This window comes from Coregonus lavaretus (assembly GCF_964263955.1).
Source record: "Coregonus lavaretus genome assembly, chromosome: 27".
Taxonomy (NCBI): domain Eukaryota; kingdom Metazoa; phylum Chordata; class Actinopteri; order Salmoniformes; family Salmonidae; genus Coregonus; species Coregonus lavaretus.
In genome coordinates this window covers 21,547,956-21,572,799 of record NC_140014.1, presented here as the reverse complement: position 1 = coordinate 21,572,799, position 24,844 = coordinate 21,547,956, and the positions used below count along the sequence as shown (strand labels likewise).

At 41.9% G+C, this 24,844-nt stretch overlaps 1 protein-coding gene across 1 annotated transcript in view; it reads left to right on the top strand.

Annotated features, from left to right (window-relative positions):
* Positions 1-10,754: 10,754 nt before the first annotated feature.
* The window catches only part of LOC311102870 (latent-transforming growth factor beta-binding protein 2-like), a gene marked incomplete at its 5' end in the record, with an annotated part of 178,549 nt that continues 164,459 nt past the window's right edge, over positions 10,755-24,844 (top strand). The window contains 2 exons of the mRNA XM_084144321.1: positions 10,755-11,218; positions 20,304-20,377. Of these exons, the coding sequence (XP_084000447.1) occupies positions 10,755-11,218; positions 20,304-20,377 (538 nt within the window). The remainder of the gene's footprint in view (positions 11,219-20,303; positions 20,378-24,844) is intronic.

Below are 24,844 nucleotides of genomic sequence, written 5' to 3'. Positions count from 1 at the left end.
TATCCATTTCTATCCTCCTGGGTAGTAAAGCTGCTAATGTGGAAAATGCTTGACCCTGATTTTCCATGCTCTGCTGGTGGAGACGCCATGGAACAATGTGAATGGGGAGCATGGCTGTGATTCGAAAAGGCAGTCTCTCACCCCCTCAGAGCAAATGGCAGCTTCAGAGTGCAAAAGGACAGTCCTAAGTGGAAGCAGGGGCCCAGTGGAGGCCAAGCAGTGAACCCAATCCAAATAGCACAGTTGACCAGGTCACAGCAGAGGCAGTGGAGAGGACTCCCATCGGGCTGTGCCACAGGGTATGTAAGAGTACTGTGCAGAGGGTGAAGGGAGGGAGGGGGAAAGGGAGGAAGGGGGTTCACAGGCCCATCCATCACATCCTGTAACCCCCCACACACCTTTCTTCTCCCTCGAAGATGGGCTCTGGTAAAAGCCCATCAAAACATGGACTGTCAGTAAGTATTTGGACTTCACCAGGGACCACAGAACAGGGCACAACACCCCCATTCCACAACACAGGGCACTCCCCCCATCCCACAGTAGCCCCCCCCCCCCCCCTTATTTAATGGTTAAGTAGTTTCTCTATAGATTTATGCTGTGACTGATTTTATGTAAGTATGAGAGAGTCTCAGACTAAGTCAGACTAATGAATGGAAGGCCTCTCAAATTTGGAAAATGTATACTTGCTGGAAAGTTATGGCAGCAGGGTCTTTCTTGGCTTAATTGGCCGCCAGCGTGATCCGCCCTTTGAATTGGGTCCAATGGCATTTATGATGAACGGCCATGACATCATGCAGAGCATTGTTCATAAGGGACACTTCTAAATCAAATGTCTAGAGACGTGACGACTGCCTGCCTTCCCCACCATATGCAACAGGGACAAGCTGAGGTGGTGACTTAAGAAACCATTCACAATTAATGTGTGAAAGGAGTTTGGATCAACGTTTCCATTCTAGCCAGGCAGGAAATAAACAGAGATGTTTTAAGGGCCCACCTGGGTTGCCATGGACAAAATAACTCTGATGTGATAAATCTAAGTCATAGGTCATAATAAAATGGTAAGGACTAGATGGTATACTTCTACGAACAGAATTGACTTTTCGTAGCAGGTTAGGATACCTTTTCAGCAGGTTAGGATAATTAACGTAGCAGGTTAGGAGAATTAGGTTAAGATTAGGAAAATAGTTAGGGTCAGTTAAAATGCTCAAATTCTCCCTGAAACAACTAAAAAATTACGATTATTACTATTTGTGTGTCACTTCCATCCATAGCTGTATATCATCTAGCCACAACCAGGCTAATAACTATGCAACAATCCTCCTTATGGTGATCTATGTCCGAGGTTGTAAGCCCAGTTCTACTGCCCTTGATGCAAGTCCCCTGGTCCAAAACACACTTCACCTCAGCAACTACCCAAGAATGGTAAAGCGGCCTTTACTGGTTCTAACAGTAGACCTATAAGCTTGCTGCCAGCTCTTAGCATACTGTTGGAAAACATTGTGTTTGACCAAATACAATGCTATTTCTCTGTTAACAAATTAACAACAGACTTTCAACATGAGTATAGGGAAGGGCAATCAACATGTACTGCACTGACACCAATGACTGATGATTGGTTGAAAGAAATTGATAATAAGAAGATTGTGGGAGCTGTACTGTTAGATTTCAGTGCAGCCTTTGATATTATTGACCATAACCTGTTGTTGAAATAACATATGTGTTATGGCTTTTCAACCTCTGCCATATCGTGGATTCAGAGCTATCTATCTAATAGAACTCAAAGAGTTTTCTTTAATGGAAGCTTCTCTAATGTCAAACATGTAAGTGTGGTGTACCACAGGGCAGCTCTCTAGGCCCTCTACTCTTTTATATTTTTACCAATGACCTGCCACTGGCATTAAACAAAGCATGTGTGTCCATGTACGCTGATGATTCAACCATATACGCATCAGCAACCACAGCTATGAAGTCATCGAAACCCTTAACAAAGAGTTGCAGTCTGTTTTGGAATGGGTGGCCACTAATAAACTGGTCCTGAACATCTCTAAAACTAAGAGCATTGTATTTGGTACAAATCATTTCCTAAGTTCTAGACCTCAGCTGAATCTGGTAATGAATGGTGTGGCTGTTGAACAAGTTGAGGAGACTAAATTACTTGGAGTTACCTTAGCTTGTAAACTATAATGGTCAAAACATATCGATTCAATGGTTGTAAAGATGGGGAGAGGTCTGTCCGTAATAAAGAGATGCTCTGCTTTTTTGACACCACACTCCAAAAAGCAAGTTCTGCAGGCTCTAGTTTTGTCTAATCTTGATTCTTGTCCAGTTGTGTGGTCCAATGCTGCAAGGAAAGACCAAGTTCGGCTGCAGCTAGCCCAAAACAGAGCGGCACATCTTGCTCTTCATTGGAATCAGAGGGCTGATATAAATACTATGCATGCCAGTCTCTCTTGGTTAAGAGTTGAGGAGAGACTGACTGCATCACTTCTTCTTTTTATAAGAAACATTAATGTGTTGAAAATCCCAAATTGTTTGCATAGTCAACTTACACACAGCTCTGACACACACACTTACCTCACCAGACATGCCACCAGGGGTCTTTTCACAGTCCCTAAATCCAGAACAAATTCAAGAAAGCGTACAGTATTATATAGAGCTATTATTGCATGGAACTCCGTTCCATCTCATATTGCTCAAATAAACAGCAAACCTGTTTTCAAAAAACAGATAAAGCAACACCTCACGGCACAACGCCTCTCCCCTATTTGACCTAGTTTGTGTGTATGTATTGATATGCAGGCCACGTGTGCCTTAAAAAAAAAAATGTATGTACTTCTGTCCTTGAGCTGTTCTTGTCTATTAATGTTCTGTATTATGTCATGTTTCATGTTTTGTGTGGACCCCAGGAAGAGTAGCTGCTGCTTTTGCAACAGCTAATGGGGATCCTAATAAAATACCAAATACCAAAACTGAACCAAAACCAGAAGAATGAGGGTATAGAGCAGGGCAATTAAATCTCAAGCACCTTATCATTGTGATTTATGCTAATGAGAGGCAGCTGCCCTGATCACATTCCAAATTGCAGAAGTCGTTACGTTTGGTAAACGAGCGTCTCGGAGAGTTGGGCCGACGGAGCTGGATGGGACTGGCGGGAGACCCTGTTTACGTTCAGCCCTCTGCATTCCAGCTCACAGATGAGTTCAATCTCTGCAAAGCAGACGGCAGGCGGCCGACCTTCCCTCGGCTCCCCCCGGCCCTCACGGGGCTCTCCAGGCAACCTGCTCAGGAGGGAGAGTGAGAGATGAGTCTATGAGGGAAGCCTGGCTTGTTGAAACACTGGCTCCATGGGTGTCCCTGTGTCAGGGTCTGACTTCAGAGGAAGGGCCCCTGTCCACTATAGACAGTTTATTACACGGGCCGAAGACACACAAACGGAGTCGCTTAGCCCCTGCCGAGTGACCCCAAACATCAGGAACAAGACAAGGAAGCCTCTGAGCTCTACGCATAAAACACATAGCCCCCCTCAAGTCAGTCAGAAACCTTACTGATCAGCCTGGACCCTTGACGGTCAGCAGGGTCACTGATGCATACGTACGTTTATCTAACAAACACGACTCATAAAACATGGAAAATTATGTTTGGGATGAATTTAGTCATTTTGTTTCTGCAGAAAGGCTCCTGACTTCAGGCCCTACGTCATTTGCTGCAGTTGGCCCCTTGATCCCTATTACACTGCCAGGAGTCATCCATATCACACACTTTGATGTGGGAGTAGCATGTGCATTATGTACTGGCGGTGTCTTTGCCAAGAAGATGTTAAGAGCAAGCACTTGTCCAGTGATGAAGCTTTGGGAGAGTCAAAAGGGTGATTTGTCTTAAGAGGTTGTGGATTTGAGGGAGCTCTACTCTGAAGTTCTTAATCTGATCCTAATAACTATTTCCTGATTTTAAAATGTTTCATGAATTACATCATCCTTGTGCGGCTAGTGCATGAAGTCTTTGTTAACCTTAAACTACTCACACCCGCTAATGAATGAAACGATCATTCAGCTGTAAATAATGCAGTGTGGATGTAATGCCAGTAATGGATGACATATTTGAAACACATTGCCAACGGTTCTGAGGTCTGTGTAACTTTGAAGTGTTACTGGACTCCCACTCTCATTTTAACAAAGTTGAGATATTTTTCCACTTCTTCTCCAGTAATCCAGGAAGTGAACAATGAATCTGTGGTGAGCCTTTATGAGGCTTTTAGACACACGCACACATGCACTTTTTATACACACACAAACAGACACACACAGAGGTTAGAGCATTGGGTCAGTATACGAAAGGTCGCTAGTTCGATTTCCCAAGCCGACAAGGTGAAAAATCTGTCAATGTGCCCTTGAGCAAGGCACCTAACCCTAATTGGGTCGCCGTTGATAATGGCTGACCCTGGCCGTGACCCCACTCTCTGAGGGTGTATCAGGGGGAGTTGCCATATGCAAAAAAATAACATTTCCAATTCACACAAGCGTATAATACACACTTGTATATGTGTGAACTAGGACAAATATAAGCACCTACCAAATTATTATTATTATACAAAGTCTATTTTCTGTGTAGTGCTCTCTCAAACCAGTACTCCTAATTCCACATAAAAAAATGAAAAAGCAAAGTATGAGTATCAAGAAAGAAGAAGTGGAAGTGGCTGTCTTAAATAACGCCCATGTGACCTAGTTCCATTACCCCCAGCTGACAGCACCTCATTCATTCAGTACAAGCTGGGAGGACCCCTCAGTCTAAGCACATTACAGTTATTCTGCTCTATCTTCCACTGTTTCCCCTTGGTCAGGAGGTCTAAAATGATATCCGCTCCAAGGAGAAGCTGTCATGTTCAATGAAACAAACTACATTAATAGAACACATATCCAATTTAGGCTGTTACAAAATGTTATTCTGCCAAAACGAGTCCCATTTCTCTTTAGCTTATAAGATTTGTATTCCCTCCTCTTTTTCCTAGGTCTTGACTGCTGCCCAGCCTGAACAATATCTGTATTATGTTCGCAGTTGGACAGAGAAAAGGGAGCTGAGAACATTGGTACAAATGGCAAAAGGTAGCTAAGAGATTGACATTCTTCATGGTCGCCTCCATCAAGGGTACTCACAGAGGGCGATTCAAATGGAACACTTAAAATTCCGGAGCCATGGCTTAGAATGTACTGTTGATACTTGGTTAGAATGAGGGCCCTACATTCTGAGCGTAATGATACTGTTTGGGTTTCTAATGGGTACACTTGAACTCTGACCCCAAGTCAGCACTCTAATGGTGACGGGCCATTCAATCATTGTGCCTTCGACCAAACTAACGCAAATGTGTCTCTCCTGGGACAGTTCCACTGACAGGCAAATCCTCCGTTTTTTGTTCCGCGGATAGAATTGATTAGAAGGTGTCAAACCCATAGAATATGACGACTCAATGGCCCCACAATGCTGTCTCATGGTGACACACAGCCTCAATGGCCTCTCAATTCACAGCACAGAGTGATCATTCAATGGAGGGATTAGTGAGGCCCAAAGAAAAGGCACAGAAACAGACATACTCTCTCTCTCTCTCACACACACACACACACACACACACACACACACACACACACACACACACATATGCACACACGCAAACACACAAAGTAAACATGCATATGTTATGTAATCTATGTATATACATTTGCATAAATATTTCAATAAAAAATAAACAGGTATGTACGTATATATGAATTTATAACATGACTCTTGGTAGCATGCATACACTATACTACTAAATAGTGCACTGTTTGGAATTGTAATTTATGTTCTTAGTAACTGTACTGTTTGTTCACTGAACAGCTATAATTTGTTTTCTATTTGAAAATTGATAGGAGTGGCTTGGTTGTCACACTGGAGTTTTCTGAGGACTCTTTGTTTAAAAGCTTCGGTTGCAGCCAGAGAGATCCTCCTGGTATTCATTCCTGAGTCACTCCAGATGCTGCAAATTGTGTCAAATTTGGCCAGACTAAGGCGTGCTTCATAACGTTGATAGCTACTCCAAAGATCCCCTAAACACACGCAACATGTGGGCTGTAGACATCATGGAGAGATCGAGAGAATCACTTCTAGAACAACACACTCCTACAGAGCAGCAGAGAGTAGCAGAGAAACACCTTACTAACTGCCCCTCTGAACTCATATCAAATCACCAATACACAACACTCTATCCACCAAACTCAGGTCAGAATGCATGTACAGTAGGCTATGTTATGGACCTAGCAATACACGTATCACCAGTGCTTTATCAGATGATGGCGATCAATTAGCCAGGAGTGTTTCAGGTGTCTATGATTTCAGGAGCAACCTTAGGAGCCTCCCAGACAATAGAGGACAGGGGCAGGTCAACCCCCCTGATGCCCAGGGCAACACACCAGGGGATCGGAATGAGCACCATCGAGTCGACCCCAGAGTCATAAGACAACTGCAGCTTCCCTTCTAATTAGATTTCCCATGGGCAAAAGGAGGAGGAGGAGGAGGAGGAGGAGCGCTAATCAGCTCCAGTACATCTCCACTACACAGCCTTGGTCAGCCCTGCTCTCTACTCCTCACACACCGGACATGTTTGGGTTGGAAATCATCACACAGGCTGGACTCTGGAGGGCTAGAGGCTAAGCAGAGCATGGGCGAGTGTGGTGGGTCCAGTGCTCCTCTCTCTCAGCTGTTAGTCATAGGAAGCAGGGGCGGACTGGCCATCTGGCATTTCTGACAAATGCCAGATGGGCTGGTTCATTTTTAGCCCAGTGGGCCTGTCTAACTTGTTTTTTTTTTTGCGCTAAATGATAATTATCTGTCTAATAATGGGGGCCTCAAGGGAAAAAATGAGCTGATGTGGGGGCCTCAAGGGAAAAAAAATTGACCGGTGTGTTAGAAATGCCAGTGACGATTTCTAGTCCCTGTTCGCCCATGAGAGGAAGGACAGCTGGCTTGCTACTCCCAAACACACTCAAACTCCACAGTGAAGTTATGATGATTTCCCTGCATGTGATAACCTCTGTTCATTAATTCCCATGAAACTTGGCCAAAGAAAGACAAGCCTACTTCCCTTATGAGTGGGATAGAAAATGAATGGACAGACCATGCATGCTGACCACACTAGCCATCTAGGTGTGTGTAATGGTAATGGTGTTGGCGTGGTGGAGACATGAGATGGGAGACATACTGTAGGCCTATATAAGTGTTAGTGATGTGCAGGTTGCTAACCCGCAGTCCCCGCGGTTATATCCGCGGGGCGGGCGGGTTTAGGGTCATGAAATATTGTGTGGATGTAGGGCGGGTGGGTTGAATAAAGAGAAACCAATGCATTAAAAAAATCCATAAATGTATCATTCTTGTGCAATTCATATATATAGGCTACATTGAGGTTTTTCTTTCATTCTTTTTTTCTGGCATTAGTGTGTAGCCAAAGCCTAAGCTTTAGGGCCTAACTGTACACTCGCCAAATACACGGCAATTGCCAAATGCTTTTGGGAGCTTGGGCAGAAAAAGTTAACATCGATCCACTGAGGCAAAAATGACAATGTCAGAGTTTAATTCAATAAGAGAAAATCTGCGGAATGGAAAGTTTACAATAAATAGAAGGGAGGGCCAGAACAGTAGCCTAATGTTTGGGAAAGATTTGGTGAAGTGGTAAAAGAGGATGACAATAGTGCCTATGTTATGTGTGATGATTGTGAGGCGCTATACAAATTCGACACTTACAAGACAGGGACTTCAAAATGGCACGTTAAGGGAACTGTAGGCTACTGTTCAGATGTATTAAATGGAATAGTAGACTGAAATCTGAACATTGACTGTATAGGTCTATAACCTCTCACATACCTTAATATAATATTAACTCCTGCAGAGTTAAGGATTTCTTGCAGAATTTATTTTTTACATTTTGACTCGGGAACAGGAGTAGAGAAATATGATTTATTTCATCTTGAGAGAATTAATGCGTGGTTAGGGACCGTCTGTAAAGGTGCTATCTTTATCAGCATTATAAAAGCTGATAGTATTTCAACCACATAAAATATGCATCCAAGCAGAACAGAAATCTTATCAGAAACATGTTGGGTAGTTTTCACAGATTTGTATTTCCTTAAAACCGGTCCAACTCATGTTATTCGGAAAGTTTGCACGAAAAATCTTTCCCATTGCATTTTCTACCCGGTCCCTAAACGGTTTTGCTTTGGGGCGGCCAGTTAAGAGCGTTGGGCCAGTAACCGAAAGGTCACTGGTTCGAATCCCAGAGTCGACTGGGTGAAAAATCTGTTGATGTTTCCTTGAGCAAGGCACTTAACCCTAACTGCTCCTGTAAGTCGCTCTGGATAAGAGAGTCTGCTAAATGACTTAAATGTAAAATGTAAATGCTGCTGAAGAGAAGCAGAGATGAAAGAGAAACTTTACCGATGCCAACTAGCATTGAAGCATTCATTCTATCGATTTCTGACATTATTCTGGTGAGCAAGGGTTTATTTAGTATTCTAGGGAAACAAGTAGTGACAGAATAGAAGCTGCATGTAGCCCTATTTATAGACAAGTTGACTAACAAATAGCCTTCCAAAATTGTTGAAATTATAAGCAGAAACATAGGCCTATCTGACTGTACAGCGCATTTTCTATATTTGCGGTTTAGGACATCGGGTGCGGGCATCAGATTTTCACTTTATCACATATAGTTGGGCGGTTGTGGATGGGTTAATTTAACAATTGTGGGCAGGTGCTGAAGCGTTACAGATTCTGCGATATAAATTTAAAGGTAATTTCCGATTGAGCCGACATACAGTTTGCAGAATTTACCGTGAATGCAGTCTTCGCTAAAGCAAGAACATTGCCTTTAAATTTCAATCACGCTGTAAAGCTAAACTTCCGCAATGCAGATTGAATAGAGCCCTTAAGCCTTGTTCACACTGCAGGCCTTAATGCTCAAATCAGTTTTGTTTTTCAAATCCGTTTTGGAGTACTGACCAAAGTTACAAGTGACCAAATCGGATTTGTGTGATTTGCTGACAATTGCTGACAATCAGACGCTAGTTGTCATAGTAATGATGGGTGAGTGCACAGTGGTGTAGGCTGATTGGTGGTGGTGCTCCTGCTTCCTATCACTCAGAAGTTATGTAGCAAGCTAAGGTGACAACAATGCCTGCCATGGACGTTTCCCAGTTGCTTTGAATGTTCAAAATCATAGTGTAAGAACACTTTCAAAGCCTCAAAGGATAAGATGATCCAACTTTCAAAACGAGTCCTTTTTGGATAGCCACAGCAGTCAACTAGCTAGCAAGTTAGCTGTTGAGCTTTCTAGCACATTCACTAAGTTGTTTGTAAACAATTAACAAGCTAGTTAGCTACCACAGGTTCTTATCAAACTGTCAACAGAGTAGCTACCAAGCAACAAAATATGCCAAATAACAGTCTAAAAACGACTTGAGGGTAAATTAATCAGATTTGACCATTCAGACAAGTCACATCAGATTCAGATTTGTATCTGACTTCAAATCAAGGTGGTTTGAAATGTGGCTTGAAATATCCGATTCCACATTGGCTGTTCAGACTGCAGAACAGACTTGAATCGGATATGCAAAAAAATAGGATTTGAGTAACTTCAAACTGCCAATGTGAACAAGGCTTAAGTGTATCATTGTGGGTTGAATGGGATGAGGCTGCCAACTCTCTTTGGGTTGTTTAAGATCTTATGGGAGAAAGGAAATGTGTTGTTTCCAGGCAGTCCAGGGAAACTGATGATGCAGCATGGAAGAGAGGGGAAGATGAATGTGATTTGTTATATAACTTCTATAGTTTTCCAAGAACTCAAATTGAGCTTTAACTGTGTGTGCACTTCCCATATCCCCCATGTTGTGTGATACAAAGATCATATTGTTATGTTAATGTTCAATTATGAGCCTACTAATTACTCAATCACGTTTATCAATGTGCTATATTATATGACAAATTGACCTAATCTAGCATACTCAGCCTAAATTTGCCTTGATTTGCAATTACCATTACAACAGACAACAGTCTAATTCGGGGAAACGTTAAATGCTATCCTGCAGTATCCAAATTGTGCGATACATGTGCGTTTATGCAATGGCAGCAATGAGGAGCGCAGGGAAGTCTATGTGTATTATCTCGTACTGTAGCTTGGTAGAAATTGTTTGGCCGCTTGGACTGAGGGGGGCTGAGCGTAGGCATCAATAAGACCACTAAGGGGGAGTTTTGTACTTGTAAAACGCATGAAAAGCCTCCAAAAATTCCCGGTGACTTCAGATCCAAGGAGGTGGTCATATCCATGGGAGCACCATTCATACTCTAGAACTTTCACTTCGAGTAGGACTGCGGCTTCAGACAAAATCGCATTGCTGCCTGCGCGCGCTGTTAACATAAACTCTTACAGATGGATTAAAACGTATCTGACATAAACCTGTTTTTGTAAGTAACCTATAGGTAAACTTTACATTTTCGATTTTAGGAGAATATGCGAAAGCTGTGAATTGGTTCAAGATATTGAATCCATCCTGCGTAATGCTTACCTGGACATTATGAAGAGACATCAAAGCATTTTGCATGCTTGGGAAAATATACAGTTTTGCTGAAACTTTCTGTTCGCCTCCATTCAACCACTTGATATTGCTTGTGGCTATCGACACAACTGAATCTTGAGTGACCAGCCTACACGCAGCAGCAATTTAATTCTTGACACAAATATGGACCGTTTGTGGATTGCAGTTTTAGTGGTTCTAACCATTGCACTAGTACGAATGTGTGACTGCCAGAAGGACTCAACAGGTGGTAGACAGGAGATGTGGGAGCAGCTCCGGGAGCTAGCGAGGAGCCAAGGTCACTCCGCAGTGGGAGCGAAGGACGCTGTCGCCGCCATACCATCCAGAGAAAGCTCGCTCAGGTCCTCTCATAATGTCTCGCACTCCGGTCGCGGGGCTCCGGTGAGCTCATCATCTCAACGAGATAACAGGCACGCGACGGCAATTAAACCAGTTCCAGCTCCCAGTACAGAAGCTTCGCACCGGGCGGATGATGCCACCGTCCCACGAGATGCTGCGCGTAGAGCCGCGACAGAGCTCGGCACCCATCACTCATCACAGCAAAGACCCCGAATCAGTTCCAGACAGAGCAACAAACACAGCTCCACGCACACCAGGCGCCTTGCAGGGTAAGACACAGCTAATGTTATCAATTGAAAAAAATATCTAATGCCCGCAGGAGTACATTTGAGTTTGAATACAAATAAAACATTTTATTTTATTTTTTATTTTATTTTTTTACATCAAACCTGCTGTCTCTCCTCCCGGGGTTGTAATTGAGGCTACATTATTTATTATCATAATTGATGTTCAGAGATAGTGATTTATGTTGTTGCTATTGTGTCATGTGTCATGAATGAACACTAGCCTACTACAGTGAAACATTTGCTTAGTTGGTACACTTGCTATTTGTCTGCAATACAATAATGATTGTATAATAGGGTGAATGACTTTCAACAGTAGCCTATGCAGTTGTGTGCCCTCTATCTGCCCATATATGTGATGCTCTTATTTTCCCCTATATCACACATAGGCTGGAAAACATTGGCTATATTGGTCTAATGTCTAATCTAATGAATGAATGAAAGAATTCCATCCCATGGCTCCAGTGTGTCTGAAGTGAAAGCCGGAGCTCTCCTCTATTCAGTCTGTCATTGAATTCCTCAGTGACATTTCTCTGAATAGAATGATCATTTGTCATGTGGGGTCATGGCAGGACTTGAACTATATTGGTAGAGGTTAAACCCTCTATTCATATCAGAACAGTGAACACAACATGTTTCTCTGGACTGGGAAGTTGTTCATTAACAACAAGTGTTAAACCACATTTTTGTCACCAGTTTATGCAGAGCATAAATTGAAAGAGCACTACCAGAGCTACCATCTCATCTTAAGAAAACTTTGAAAGCAGTACAGTTACAGTAGGACCATGTCCTCAGACTACTCATAGGTATGTGTGTGTGTGTTCTAGTTTTGTGAATCCACATGCTGCCCATGGCCATGTAGTGGTTCTACAAAAGCCCTGGCCCACATTTGCAAATTCACTTAGTGATTAGAAACACCTGTTTTCCTGACGTCCTTTTCTCAGCGCTGCAAATACCTGGAGTTCTTTCTCTTCAAAAAAAAATCCAAACAGAACCATCACTTGTTTCCATTAAAAGCTGTTTATTTTTGCTAAATGAACCCTCATGCAGCCAACCCTGTTTGTTCCATAGGACAAAGCATGGCACACATGCATGGCACACAACCCTATGGGAATCTGGTTATTTATATGGCCAATTTATGAGGGACACTTTATGAACAATATGAGGATCCCTTCTAATTGGAGAAAAATCTGTTGGGGGATGAAAGGTGTACTCACAAACCTTACTCTGCTGTATAAGCATGGTGAGGAATGCCTAGCAGACTCTGTGTAATGTCTGACAGTTAGGGTTAGGAGTAGGGTAAGATCTGGGATGATAGTCTGAGTGCCCTGATTTCAACCCCCATTCTGCTTTTGATATCTTGCTCTGGTAGGCTTTGTTGCTTGGTTCCAGAAAAGCAAACACAGCACACATAAATTGGTCAATGGCTCGCATAGTCTTACACAGGGAGATTTAGAGAGAGTACCAGTGTGTTCAGCACCAATGTCTTTATTACTGTAACTGAGTTGCTGTAGAAAGCAGTTCATGTAGCGCTCCCACGTCCACACAACCCTATGGGCTAGATTCCATCAAACGTGGTACTGTAACCAGAAACATCTTACTTCTTGTGCTTTAAGAATGCACATTTGGATTCATGTACTCAACAAGCCAATGTTACAAAACAATGTGAATAAAAAATAATTCAACCCATGTGGATTTAAACATGCTTTCTCACTGCACAGAAAGAGTGTTATTTTTTTAAAATCCAGAAACCTATTTACTAGTTTGATTGAATAGGGCATGTGCACCAATCTAATTAACATAATAACAAAATCCCCATAAAAATCAGTCCGTTTAAGATTGATATCTGTTTTTTGTATGGGCTGTGTCTCAATCCACGGCATCCGCCTATGTCAGCCTTCTACATCTGCGGTGGAAAGTGGCAGATCTACAGCGCTGTTTGTCAGACCAGGAGACATCCCGAAAATCAGTCTCCTCATGAAAATGTCTGTAGAAAGATGAGAATCTCACGAACACGATGGTGTTTTCCATTTTGTTCTACGACCCCACATGTGTCATGGGACCCATCTGAAGGTATCCCGGTACCGGTTTAAAAAATGAATGGAAGTAGTTTTGTGCCAACAATAAAAAGGGGTTAAATATGTGTAAAAATATATATATATATATATATACAGTGGGGAGAACAAGTATTTGATACACTGCCGATTTTGCAGGTTTTCCTACTTACAAAGCATGTAGAGGTCTGTCATTTTTATCATAGGTACACTTCAACTGTGAGAGACGGAATCTAAAACAAAAATCCAGAAAATCACATTGTATGATTTTTAAGTAATTAATTTGCATTTTATTGCATGACATAAGTATTTGATACATAAGAAAAGCAGAACTTAATATTTGGTACAGAAACCTTTGTTTGCAATTAGTGAGATCATACGTTTCCTGTAGGTCTTGACCAGGTTTGCACACACTGCAGCAGGGATTTTGGCCCACTCCTCCATACAGACCTTCTCCAGATCCTTCAGGTTTCGGGGCTGTCGCTGGGCAATATGGACTTTCAGCTCCCTCCAAAGATTTTCAATTGGGTTCAGGTCTGGAGACTGGCTAGGCCACTCCAGGACCTTGAGATGCTTCTTACGGAGCCACTCCTTAGTTGCCCTGGCTGTGTGTTTCGGGTCGTTGTCATGCTGGAAGACCCAGCCACAACACATCTTCAATGCTCTTACTGAGGGAAGGAGGTTGTTGGCCAAGATCTCGCGATACATGGCCCCATCCATCCTCCCCCAATACGGTGCAGTCGTCCTGTCCCCTTTGCAGAAAAGCATCCCCAAAGAATGATGTTTCCACCTCCATGCTTCACAGTTGGGATGGTGTTCTTGTACTCATCCTTCTTCTTCCTCCAAACACGGCGAGTGGAGTTTAGACCAAAAAGCTCTATTTTTGTCTCATCAGACCACATGACCTTCTCCCATTCCTCCTCTGGATCATCCAGATGGTCATTGGCAAACTTTAGACGGGCCTGGACATGCGCTGGCTTGAGCAGGGGGACCTTGCGTGCGCTGCAGGATTTTAATCCATGACGGCGTAGTGTGTTACTAATGGTTTTCTTTGAGACTGTGGTCCCAGCTCTCTTCAGGTCATTGACCAGGTCCTGCCGTGTAGTTCTGGGCTGATCCCTCACCTTCCTCATGATCATTGATGCCCCACGAGGTGAGATCTTGCATGGAGCCCCAGACCGAGGGTGATTGACCGTCATCTTGAACTTCTTCCATTTTCTAATAATTGCAACAACAATTGTTGCCTTCTCACCAAGCTGCTTGCCTATTGTCCTGTAGCACATCCCAGCCTTGTGCAGGTCTACAATTTTATCCCTGATGTCCTTACACAGCTCTCTGGTCTTGGCCATTATGGAGAGGTTGGAGTCTGTTTGATTGAGTGTGTGGACAGGTGTCTTTTATACAGGTAACGAGTTCAAACAGGTGCAGTTAATACAGGTAATGAGTGGTGAACAGGAGGGCTTCTTAAAGAAAAACTAACAGGTCTGTGAGAGCCGGAATTCTTACTGGTGTGTAGGTGATCAAATACTTATGTCATGCAATAAAATGCAAATAAATTATTTAAAAATCATACAATGAGATTTTCTGGATTTTTGTTTTAGATTCCATCTCTCACAGTTGAAGTGTACCTATGATAAAAATTACAGACCTCTACATGCTTTGTTAGTAGGAAAACCTGCAAAATCGGCAGTGTATCAAATACTTGTTCTCCCCACTGTATGTATACAGTGGGGAAAAAAAGTATTTAGTCAGTTCTCCCACTTAAAAAGATGAAAGAGGCCTGTAATTTTCATCATAGGTACACGTCAACTATGACAGACAAATTGAGAAAAAAAATCCAGAAAATCACATTATAGGATTTTTAATGAATTTATTTGCAAATTATGGTGGAAAATAAGTATTTGGTCACCTACAAACAAGCAAGATTTCTGGCTCTCACAGACCTGTAACTTCTTCTTTAAGAGGCTCCTCTGTCCTCCACTCGTTACCTGTATTAATGGCACCTGTTTGAACTTGTTACCAGTATAAAAGACACCTGTCCACAACCTCAAACAGTCACACTCCAAACTCCACTATGGCCAAGATCAAAGAGCTGTCAAAGGACACCAGAAACAAAATTGTAGACCTGCACCAGGCTGGGAAGACTGAATCTGCAATAGGTAAGCAGCTTGGTTTGAATAAATCAACTGTGGGAGCAATTATTAGGAAATGGAAGACATACAAGACCACTGATAATCTCCCTCGATCTGGGGCTCCACGCAAGATCTCACCCCGTGGGGTCAAAATGATACAAGAACGGTGAGCAAAAATCCCAGAACCACACGGGTGGACCTAGTGAATGACCTGCAGAGAGCTGGGACCAAAGTAACAAAGCCTACCATCAGTAACACACTACGCCGCCAGGGACTCAAATCCTGCAGTGCGAGACGTGTCCCCCTGCTTAAGCCAGTACATGTCCAGGCCCGTCTGAAGTTTGCTAGAGTGCATTTGGATGATCCAGAAGAGGATTGGGAGAATGTCATATGGTCAGATGAAACCAAAATAGAACTTTTTGGTAAAAACTCAACTCGTCGTGTTTGGAGGACAAATAATGCTGACTTGCATCCAAAGAACACCATACCTACTGTGAAGCATGGGGGTGGAAACATCATGCTTTGGGGCTGTTTTTCTGCAAAGGGACCAGGACGACAGATCCGTGTAAAGGAAAGAATGAATGGGGCCATGTATCGTGAGATTTTGAGTGAAAACCTCCTTCCATCAGCAAGGGCATTGAAGATGAAACGTGGCTGGGTCTTTCAGCATGACAATGATCCCAAACACACCGCCCGGGCAACGAAGGAGTGGCTTCGTAAGAAGCATTTCAAGGTCCTGGAGTGGCCTAGCCAGTCTCCAGATCTCAACCCCATAGAAAATCTTTGGAAGGAGTTGAAAGTCTGTGTTGCCCAGCGACAGCCCCTAAACATCACTGTTCTAGAGGAGATCTGCATGGAGGAATGGGCCAAAATACCAGCAACAGTGTGTGAAAACCTTGTGAAGACTTACAGAAAACGTTTTACCTGTGTCATTGCCAACAAAGGGTATATAACAAAGTATTGAGAAACTTTTGTTATTGACCAAATACTTATTTTCCACCATAATTCGCAAATAAATTCATTAAAAATCCTACAATGTGATTTTCTGGATTTCTTTTCTCATTTTGTCTGTCATAGTTGACGTGTACCTATGATGAAAATGACAGGCCTCTCTCATCTTTTTAAGTGGGAGAACTTGCACAATTGGTGGCTGACTAAATACTTTTTTTCCCCACTGTGTATATATATATATATATATATTTCCTGAGCTTTCGTATATCTCCTAGATATAGGACAGACACTTAAAACCTTAGTCCTTATTATTTATTTTATGAATGTGTATGGGCTATAGCAGTAAAGGCCAAATGCAATATTTTATCAAATAATTTTTTTCAACTTTTTTTATATACCTGTCAGGGGTCCTAAAATTCAAAATGAAATAGCTAAATGATCCATGGTATGACCATCTTAAAACAATTCAATATGTTAGCTTAGTAGAACCCGCCCCCCAAAGGCTTTTAGGGGTTAAAGGTCCAATGCAGACATTTGTATCTCAATATCAAATCATTTCTGCTTAACAATTAAGTACCTTACTGTGATTGTTTCAATTAAAATGGTCAAAAAGAAGCAAAATAGTTTATTAGCAAAAAGCTATTTCTCAAGCAAGAATTTTGATAGGACTGACTGGGAGTGGTCTGAGTGAGGGACCTAATTGGAGGAGCCTAATGGAAGGGATATGTAACCTGAAAACTAGTTGTTATTGGCAGAGAGGTTTGAAACTCTTCTTTGTTATTGGTGTATTAACTTATACCGCCTGGTAATGTTGCCAGGCAGGCCAAAACTCCATCCCACCAAATATGCTGCAATTCCAGGCGTTTCTTTTCAAATAGCTCTTACACTAAAAGGACATTATCATAATTTTCACATTTTCACAGTATTATTTCAACCTTATAGAGTTTAAATACCATATAGAATCAGATTTTTGACTGCACTGCCCCTTTAAGGGATCGTAACAGTAAAGGTGCCATAAATCTTCAGAGGCATGAATTAACCTCGTGGTAATACACGATTTTTCACCTCTTTCTCATTCATTAGGAGAGGGAGAGGGAGTTCCATACGGTGTATCGGAAAACTGCTCAACCTGGCTGCATAAAATGGGTCATTATGAGTGCAAATATGACATCATTGATATTTATAGGGCTTTTATGAATGGTTTTGTTATGTAGAACTTGAATACTTTTATCATGCTACTGTACTCTTCATGTGGCTATCAGGAATGATCCCTATAGGCATCAACATCCCCATAGACCTGCTGGTCTATTTTGTATGGTTCATATTCATAATTTATGGGAGATATTATTATTTTCTATGTCACTGTTGTATAGTTAAAATATGGTTAATTGGCTGTTTGGAATTGTAAAGGTAATTGATTACCTAGCTACCAACTACTTTGCTCTAGTCTGATTGGTCAGATGTTTGTTAGTTGTCAGAAGAGATCAGGAAGTAGTTGAGTTGATGCATGGTTGTGAAGATGGTCAGTTTATCATAGGGGGTGTGTTCCACAGCTAAGGCAAAGCGACGCAACAACCAATGGTTTCATGGCACGTCATCGACTGTGTCATCAACTGACAAATTGCTATAACATATGATGTGATTAACTGATTCTTAAAATACCTATCCAGGCATTGTAAGATCCATCAGGCATCAGCAATGTCTAAGCATAGGAACGCGCCCTAAATCTGCAAAAGAGTAATCGGTCTCCATCCAGTGTTTTTCTACATAGAGACTAATCCATCCACAATCTAAAGAACTCTCAAACCCCCCAAAAAACGGGTGTAATCATTAGTCGTAACCGTTTTACAATGGAAACCATTTACTCCAAACTGAAAATGTTTTGCAACGAAAATGAGAGTTTCTATAAGACTAATTCTGGTAGATCCCTCCCCATTTCATTCCGTTTACTTCCGTTTGGCTCTGTTTGGTTCCTAGTGAATACACCCCAGTTGTCTGACCAGGTAGTGTTGACAGAAGGCAGACAGTCCTACTGTCACCCTGTGTTTACCCTTTAACAGTTTACTAGTCATCTCCTGACCCAGACTAGATATCGTACTGTATCTGCATAAGCCATACTGTGGTGGGTGATTTGGACGGAGTCAGGCGCAGGAGGGTAAATCACAGAATACATTTATTTTGTTTATTCTGTAAGACAGCAGTACGCAGCAATGCGTAAAACACTCCAGTGCGTTATATACGGCGCACTGGAGAAAACAAGGCACATGGGTGAATATCCCGGCGATACAAAATACAATAGCTCCACCGAGCTATAATAATCTCCACAATAAACAATCACACACAAAGGCAAGGGGGGCAGAGGGAACACTTATACAGGTACTGATGAGGGGATATGAACCAGGTGTGTGTAATAAACAAGACAAAACAAATGGAATGATGAGATGAGGAGCGGCAGTGGCTAGAAGGCCGGTGACGACGAACGCCGAAGCCTGCCCTAACAAGGAGAGGAGGCAGCTTCGGAGGAAGTCGTGACACATACATTCACTCAACTCACTGCCATTAATATCTTGTGGAAAGAATATGGGAAGTCAATTTATGCCAGAACTCTTGTTTGAGGTTTGAATTTGCCCTGGAGTTGCTCTTGTGGTGTTGTGCCTTTTCATGCTTCTCGCTGTAAAAATTGGCCAGTGCTGTACTTGCGGAGTAAAATATGTAAAGAATCTAGTTATTGCAGTTTGAAACTTGTCATCTTTCATTTTCCTGGAGATTTATGTGAGCGAAGGGTGCTTTTCATCTGTTTCTCCTGTTCCCTCCCAGGCTCAGATAACCACTAGCCTATTTGTTTTCCCTCTGGACTCCATGCAGCACAGAGGGGTGTGTGGCTCTACACTCACAGATAGAGTTTCATGCTTTGCCTGCAAATGTTATTGAATAAAATGCAATTATGTCTGAATCTCTAAGGTGCTCCTTCAATAGGCCAACCACATTAAGGGATATGAGACTATAATGGGGTCAGAATTAAATCTCAGATAGGAATGTTAAGGTTTGAGACCATGAACCATTATTCCCCTTATGAATTATGAATTGTGGGGTACTGTACTTTCTGCATGCCAGTCCATTTAAGCATTATGTACAAATCAAATCAAATGTATTTATAAAGCCCTTTTTACATCAGCAGATGCCACAAAGTGCTTATACAGAAACCCAGCCTAAAACCCCAAACAGCAAGCAATGCAGATGTAGAAGCACGGAGGCTAGGACAACTCCCTAGAAAGGCAGGAACCTAGGAAGAAACCTAGAGAGGAACCAGGCTCTGAGGGGTGGCCGGGTGAAGATTCTAAGAGTACATGGCCATTAAGGCCAGATCGTTCTTCAAGATGTTCAAATGTTCATAAATGACCAGCAGGGTCAAATAATAATCACAGTGGTTGTTGAAGGTGCAAAAGGTCAGCACCTCTGGAGTAAATTTCAGTTGGCTTTTCATAGCCGAGCATTCAGAGGTCGAGACAGCAGGTGCGGTAGAGAGCGAGAGAGAGAGAGAGAGAGAGAGAGGGTCGAAAACAGCAGGTCCGGGACAAGGCAGCCCGTCCGTCCGGTGAACAGGTCAGGGTTCCATAGCCGCAGGCAGAACAGTTGAAACTGGAGCAGCAGCATGACAAGGTGAACTGTGGACAGCCAGCAGTCATCAGGCCAGGTAGTCCTGAGGCATAGTCCGAGGGCTCAAGTCCTCCGAGAGAGAGATGGGAGAATTAGAGGGAGCATACTTAAGTTCACATAGGCCACCAGATAAGACAGGAGAATTTCAATAGATAGGACAGACTGACCCTAGCCCCCCGGCACATTGACTATTGCAGCATAGATACTGGAGGCTGAGTATTACATATCCCCGTACAGTATTACATATCCCATTTATCTCTCTCTCTTTCTCTGCAGGCCTAATGTATGTGGAGGTCACCAGTGCTGCTCTGGATGGGCTGTGGCTTCTGGGACCAACCGCTGCATAAAGCGTAAGTATTAATCTTTGACCATATGCCTTAGGTAAACAATCATCAATGATAATCTGTATCCTTTGGCATGACTGTCTCTTAACCGTCCCTCTCAATATTTTAAGCATATTGTGTGGTATTACCCTATAGCAGGGGTCGGCAACTTTAGCCCCCCAAAGTTTTAAATAAAAATAATATACACTACCAGTCAAAAGTTTGGACACACCTACTCATTCAAGGGTTTTTCTTTATTTTTACTATTTTCTACATTGTAGAATAATAGTGAAGACATCAAAACTATGAAATAACACATATGGAATCATGTACTAAGCAAAAAAGTGTTAAACAAATCAAAATATATTTTATATTTGAGATTCTTCAAATAGCCACCCTTTTCCTTGATGACAGCTTTGCACACTCTTGGCATTCTCTCAACCAGCTTCACCTGGAATGCTTTTCCAACAGTCTTGAAGGAGTTCCCACATATGCTGAGCCCTTGTTGGCTGGTTTTCCTTCACTCTGCCGTCCGACTCATCCCAAACCATCTCAATTTGGTTGAGGTCGGGGGATTGTGGAGGCCAGGTCATCTGATGCAGCACTCCATCACTCTCCTTATTGGTAAAATAGCCCTTACACAGCCTGGAGGTGTGTTGGGTCATTGTCCTGTTGAAAAACAAATGATAGTCCCACTAAGCCCAAACCAGATGGGATGGCGTATCACTGCATAATGCTGTGGTAGCAATGCTGGTTAAGTGTGCCTTGAATTCTAAATAAATCACAGACAGTGTCACCAGCAAAGCACCCCCACACCATAACACCTCCTCCTCCATGCTTTACGGTGGGAAATACACATGCGGTGATCATCCGTTCACCCACACCGCATCTCACAAAGACACGGCGGTTGGAACCAAAAATCTCCAATTTGGACTCCAGACCAAAGGACAAATTTCCACCGGTCTAATGTCCATTGCTCGTGTTTCTTGGCCCAAGCAAGTCTCTTATTTTTATTGGTGTCCTTTAGTAGGGGTTTCTTTGCAGCAATTCGACCATGAAGGCCTGATTCACACAGTCCCCTTTGAACAGTTGATGTTGAGACGTGTCTGTTACTTGAACTCTGTGAAGCATTTATTTGGGCTGGTAACTCTAATGAACTTATCCTCTGCAGCAGAGGTAACTCTGGGTCTTCCATTCCTGTGGCGGTCCTCATGAGAGCCAGTTTCATCATAGCGCTTGATGGTTTTTGCAACTGCACTTGAAGAAACTTTCAAAGTTCTTGAAATGTTCCGTATTGACTGACCTTCATGTCTTAAAGTAATGATGGAATGTTGTTTCTCTTTGCTTATTTTTGCTCTTCTTGCCATAATATGGACTTGGTCTTTTACCAAATAGGGCTATCTTCTGTATACCCCCCCTACCTTGTCACAACACAACTGATTGGCTGAAACACAAATTAACTTTTAAGAAGGCACACCTGTTAATTAAAATGCATTCCAGGTGACTATCTCATGAAGCTGGTTGAGAGAATGCCAAGAGTGTGCAAATCTGTCATCAAGGCAAAGGGTGGCTATTTGAAGAATCTCAAATATAACATATATTTTGATTTGTTTAACACTTTATTGGTTACTACATGATTCCATATGTGCTATTTTATAGTGTTGATGTCTTCACTATTATTCTACAATGTAAGAAATAGTAAAAATAAAGAAAAACCCTTGAATGAGTAGGTGTGTCCAAACTTTTAACTGGTAGTGTATATATTTTTTTACAAAATATAATTGTAGTTTTTGTCCGAAAAAAATACTGTACAATTTAGGAAATCTGTTCCCAAATATTCCCACAAATAAAAAAAGAGACGTGATCATGTCTCAATGAAATCATGGTTTGAAATTATTGTTATTTTCGAAAACAATCTCTTTATGGCCTTAGTTGTGGTCAATTTGACCATTCACTCCGACAAAAACCGCCCTGCGGCTGAATCTTGTTGCCTACCCCTGCCCTATAGGAAGTGTTCCAAGTGTGTCATTATTACCTCCATGGTCATGTTATTAATGTGGATTTGCGTGCTCTTTCATGTAAAGTCTTAACATGGAAATGACCAGTGCTTAGCATTTGGCTCGCTCTGTTTGACGCAAGCCCTTAATAATGGGTGTAACTGCACTTTTTTATTTGACCACAGCAATATTGGATATCTTAACTGCCATATAATTAAAACTCAATGGCAGATACTGGGGGTGAGTGAATAATTGGCCACTTTTTAAAACTCAATTTTGGCAGAATTTTAACAGCTTGCAAGTGTTACCATGCTTTTCATTGTAACATTCTTGACATTTGGCAAGTAATTTTTCTGCCTTTTTACTGTTCTGTGGGTTGTAAAGTGTTTTGTATGCTTGCTAGTAGGGGGCAGGAGCCTTAAACAATCTCTCCTTTTAAGAGAGAATTGTGACCTACTAACCACCCAGCTAGCACATTTTGTTCCTTCGAAGTTTTGGGAACATACGTTTTTGGTTTCCCATTGGTTCTGGGAATGAAGCCATACGTTTCCTGACCGGTAAAATTGAAAGCTTTTGAAACTTTCTGAGAACGGAAGGGAAAATTGTGCCTGTTCTGGGGAATTTAATTTTTCGGTTGCAGGGAGGTTCAGAGAATGTTTTACTCTGGTTCCTTAAAAGTTTTCCTGGGAGGGTTTCTTAATGCACTGAGAACGGAAATGATAGATTATTTAGATTTATTTTTAAATAACTTCCTTAAAACTTTCACTGAACGTTTCAATAAGACTTTTAATAACACTGCTAGCTTATTTGGGGTTAGTTAAAAAAAAACTCCAAGCACAGATTCAAACAGACCCCATTTCAAGTGCTCATTAACTAGAGTCGATTTCCTGTTGAAAACTAATTAGCATAATAAAACAGTTCCCATAGAAATCTGTCAGTTTAAGCCAGAGATATGTTTTTTTTTGCATTGGATGCGTTTCAATCCACCACATCCGCCGAAAGGTGAAAGGTGACAGAGCTAGAGCGGTGTTTGTCAGACCATGAGATATCCCGAAAATCTGTGTTCTCACAAAATCGTCTGTAGCATCCAAACGGTTGTGCCTACAAACTATTATGATCCCTCTATGAAAATATGAGACTCTCACAAATACGATGGTGTTCTCCGTTTTGCTCTACGAGCGTCTTGGGAATCGTCGGAAGTCGGTACAGCCGATCTGCCAACTTCTGTCTGTAGCGTCCGAACAGTTTGGGCTACACACTAAAAGGCGAGACTCTCACGTACATGTCAGTTGTTTTGCTCTAGGATGCCCACAGGCCTCACAAGACTCTTCTGAAGGTCCCCCGGTACCAGTTGAAAAAATGAATGGAAGTACACTACCGGTCAAAAGTTTTAGAACACCTACTCATTCAAGGGTTCTTCTTTATTTTTACTATTTTCTACATTGTAGAATTATAGTGAAGACATCAAAACTATGAAATAACACATATGGAATCATGTAGTAACCAAAAACAGTGTTAAACAAATCAAAATATATTTTATATTTGAGATTCTTCAAATAGCCACCCTTTGCCTTGATGACAGCTTTGCATCAAGCCCCCCCCGTCCCTGCTCCCCTCCTCCAGCTTAGAAACACACCTTGGGCGCGTTCAGCATGATTGAACGTTTTGGAACGTTCAGATAGAAATAGGCTATGTATATTAAACATGCCTCTCTGATATGTAGAGTAAGGAATCACATCGGCTCTATTCATGGAATTTCTATCTGCAACGTTCAGGAACATTTGGCAACTGAACATGACTCTGAACACACAAGATAGAGGATAGAGAGAGTTTTGTTAATGCTGAGAACGGAATATACTGTATGTTTTTAAATAACATTCTTAGAACATTCTCTGAACGTTACTAAAGTTTTCTTGCGCTTCTTATGGAAAGTTTTCTTAACGTTCTGAGAACATAATGTATGTTTTTAAATAACATTCTTAGAACGTTCTCTGAACATTACTAAAGTTTTCTTGTGGTTTTTATGGAACGTTTTCTTAATGCTCTCTGAACAATTTGAGAACATTACTTTAAATAGAACCATGAGGAAACCTAGAGGAAACGTTATGCTGAAGTACTGAAATTCACACAGAAGAACTTTACGTCTTAACGTTCTTGGAATAATTTGAGAACATGACTTTAAGTGTTAGCTTGGCAGCTCCTGGTTACAAATATTATCAACGCTTTTCTACAGCCTGTCAAAACATTTTGAGAATGTTTCTCCTTTTATTTTTGTCTGTCATCATGTTGCAGACTGAAATAACAGGTTATAGGAGAAGCTGTTTTAGAAAGAGTTATCTTTACATTTTACAAGCTCAGAATGTGAAACCCACACTCAAAACCTGCATTTCTGGGCTAAAACAGTTCCCACAGCAACTAGACACACAACACACACCCACACAAACTGTCCCACGCTACAAAAGCTGTTGTCGTTTGCCCATCATCAAGGCAGTTCCTT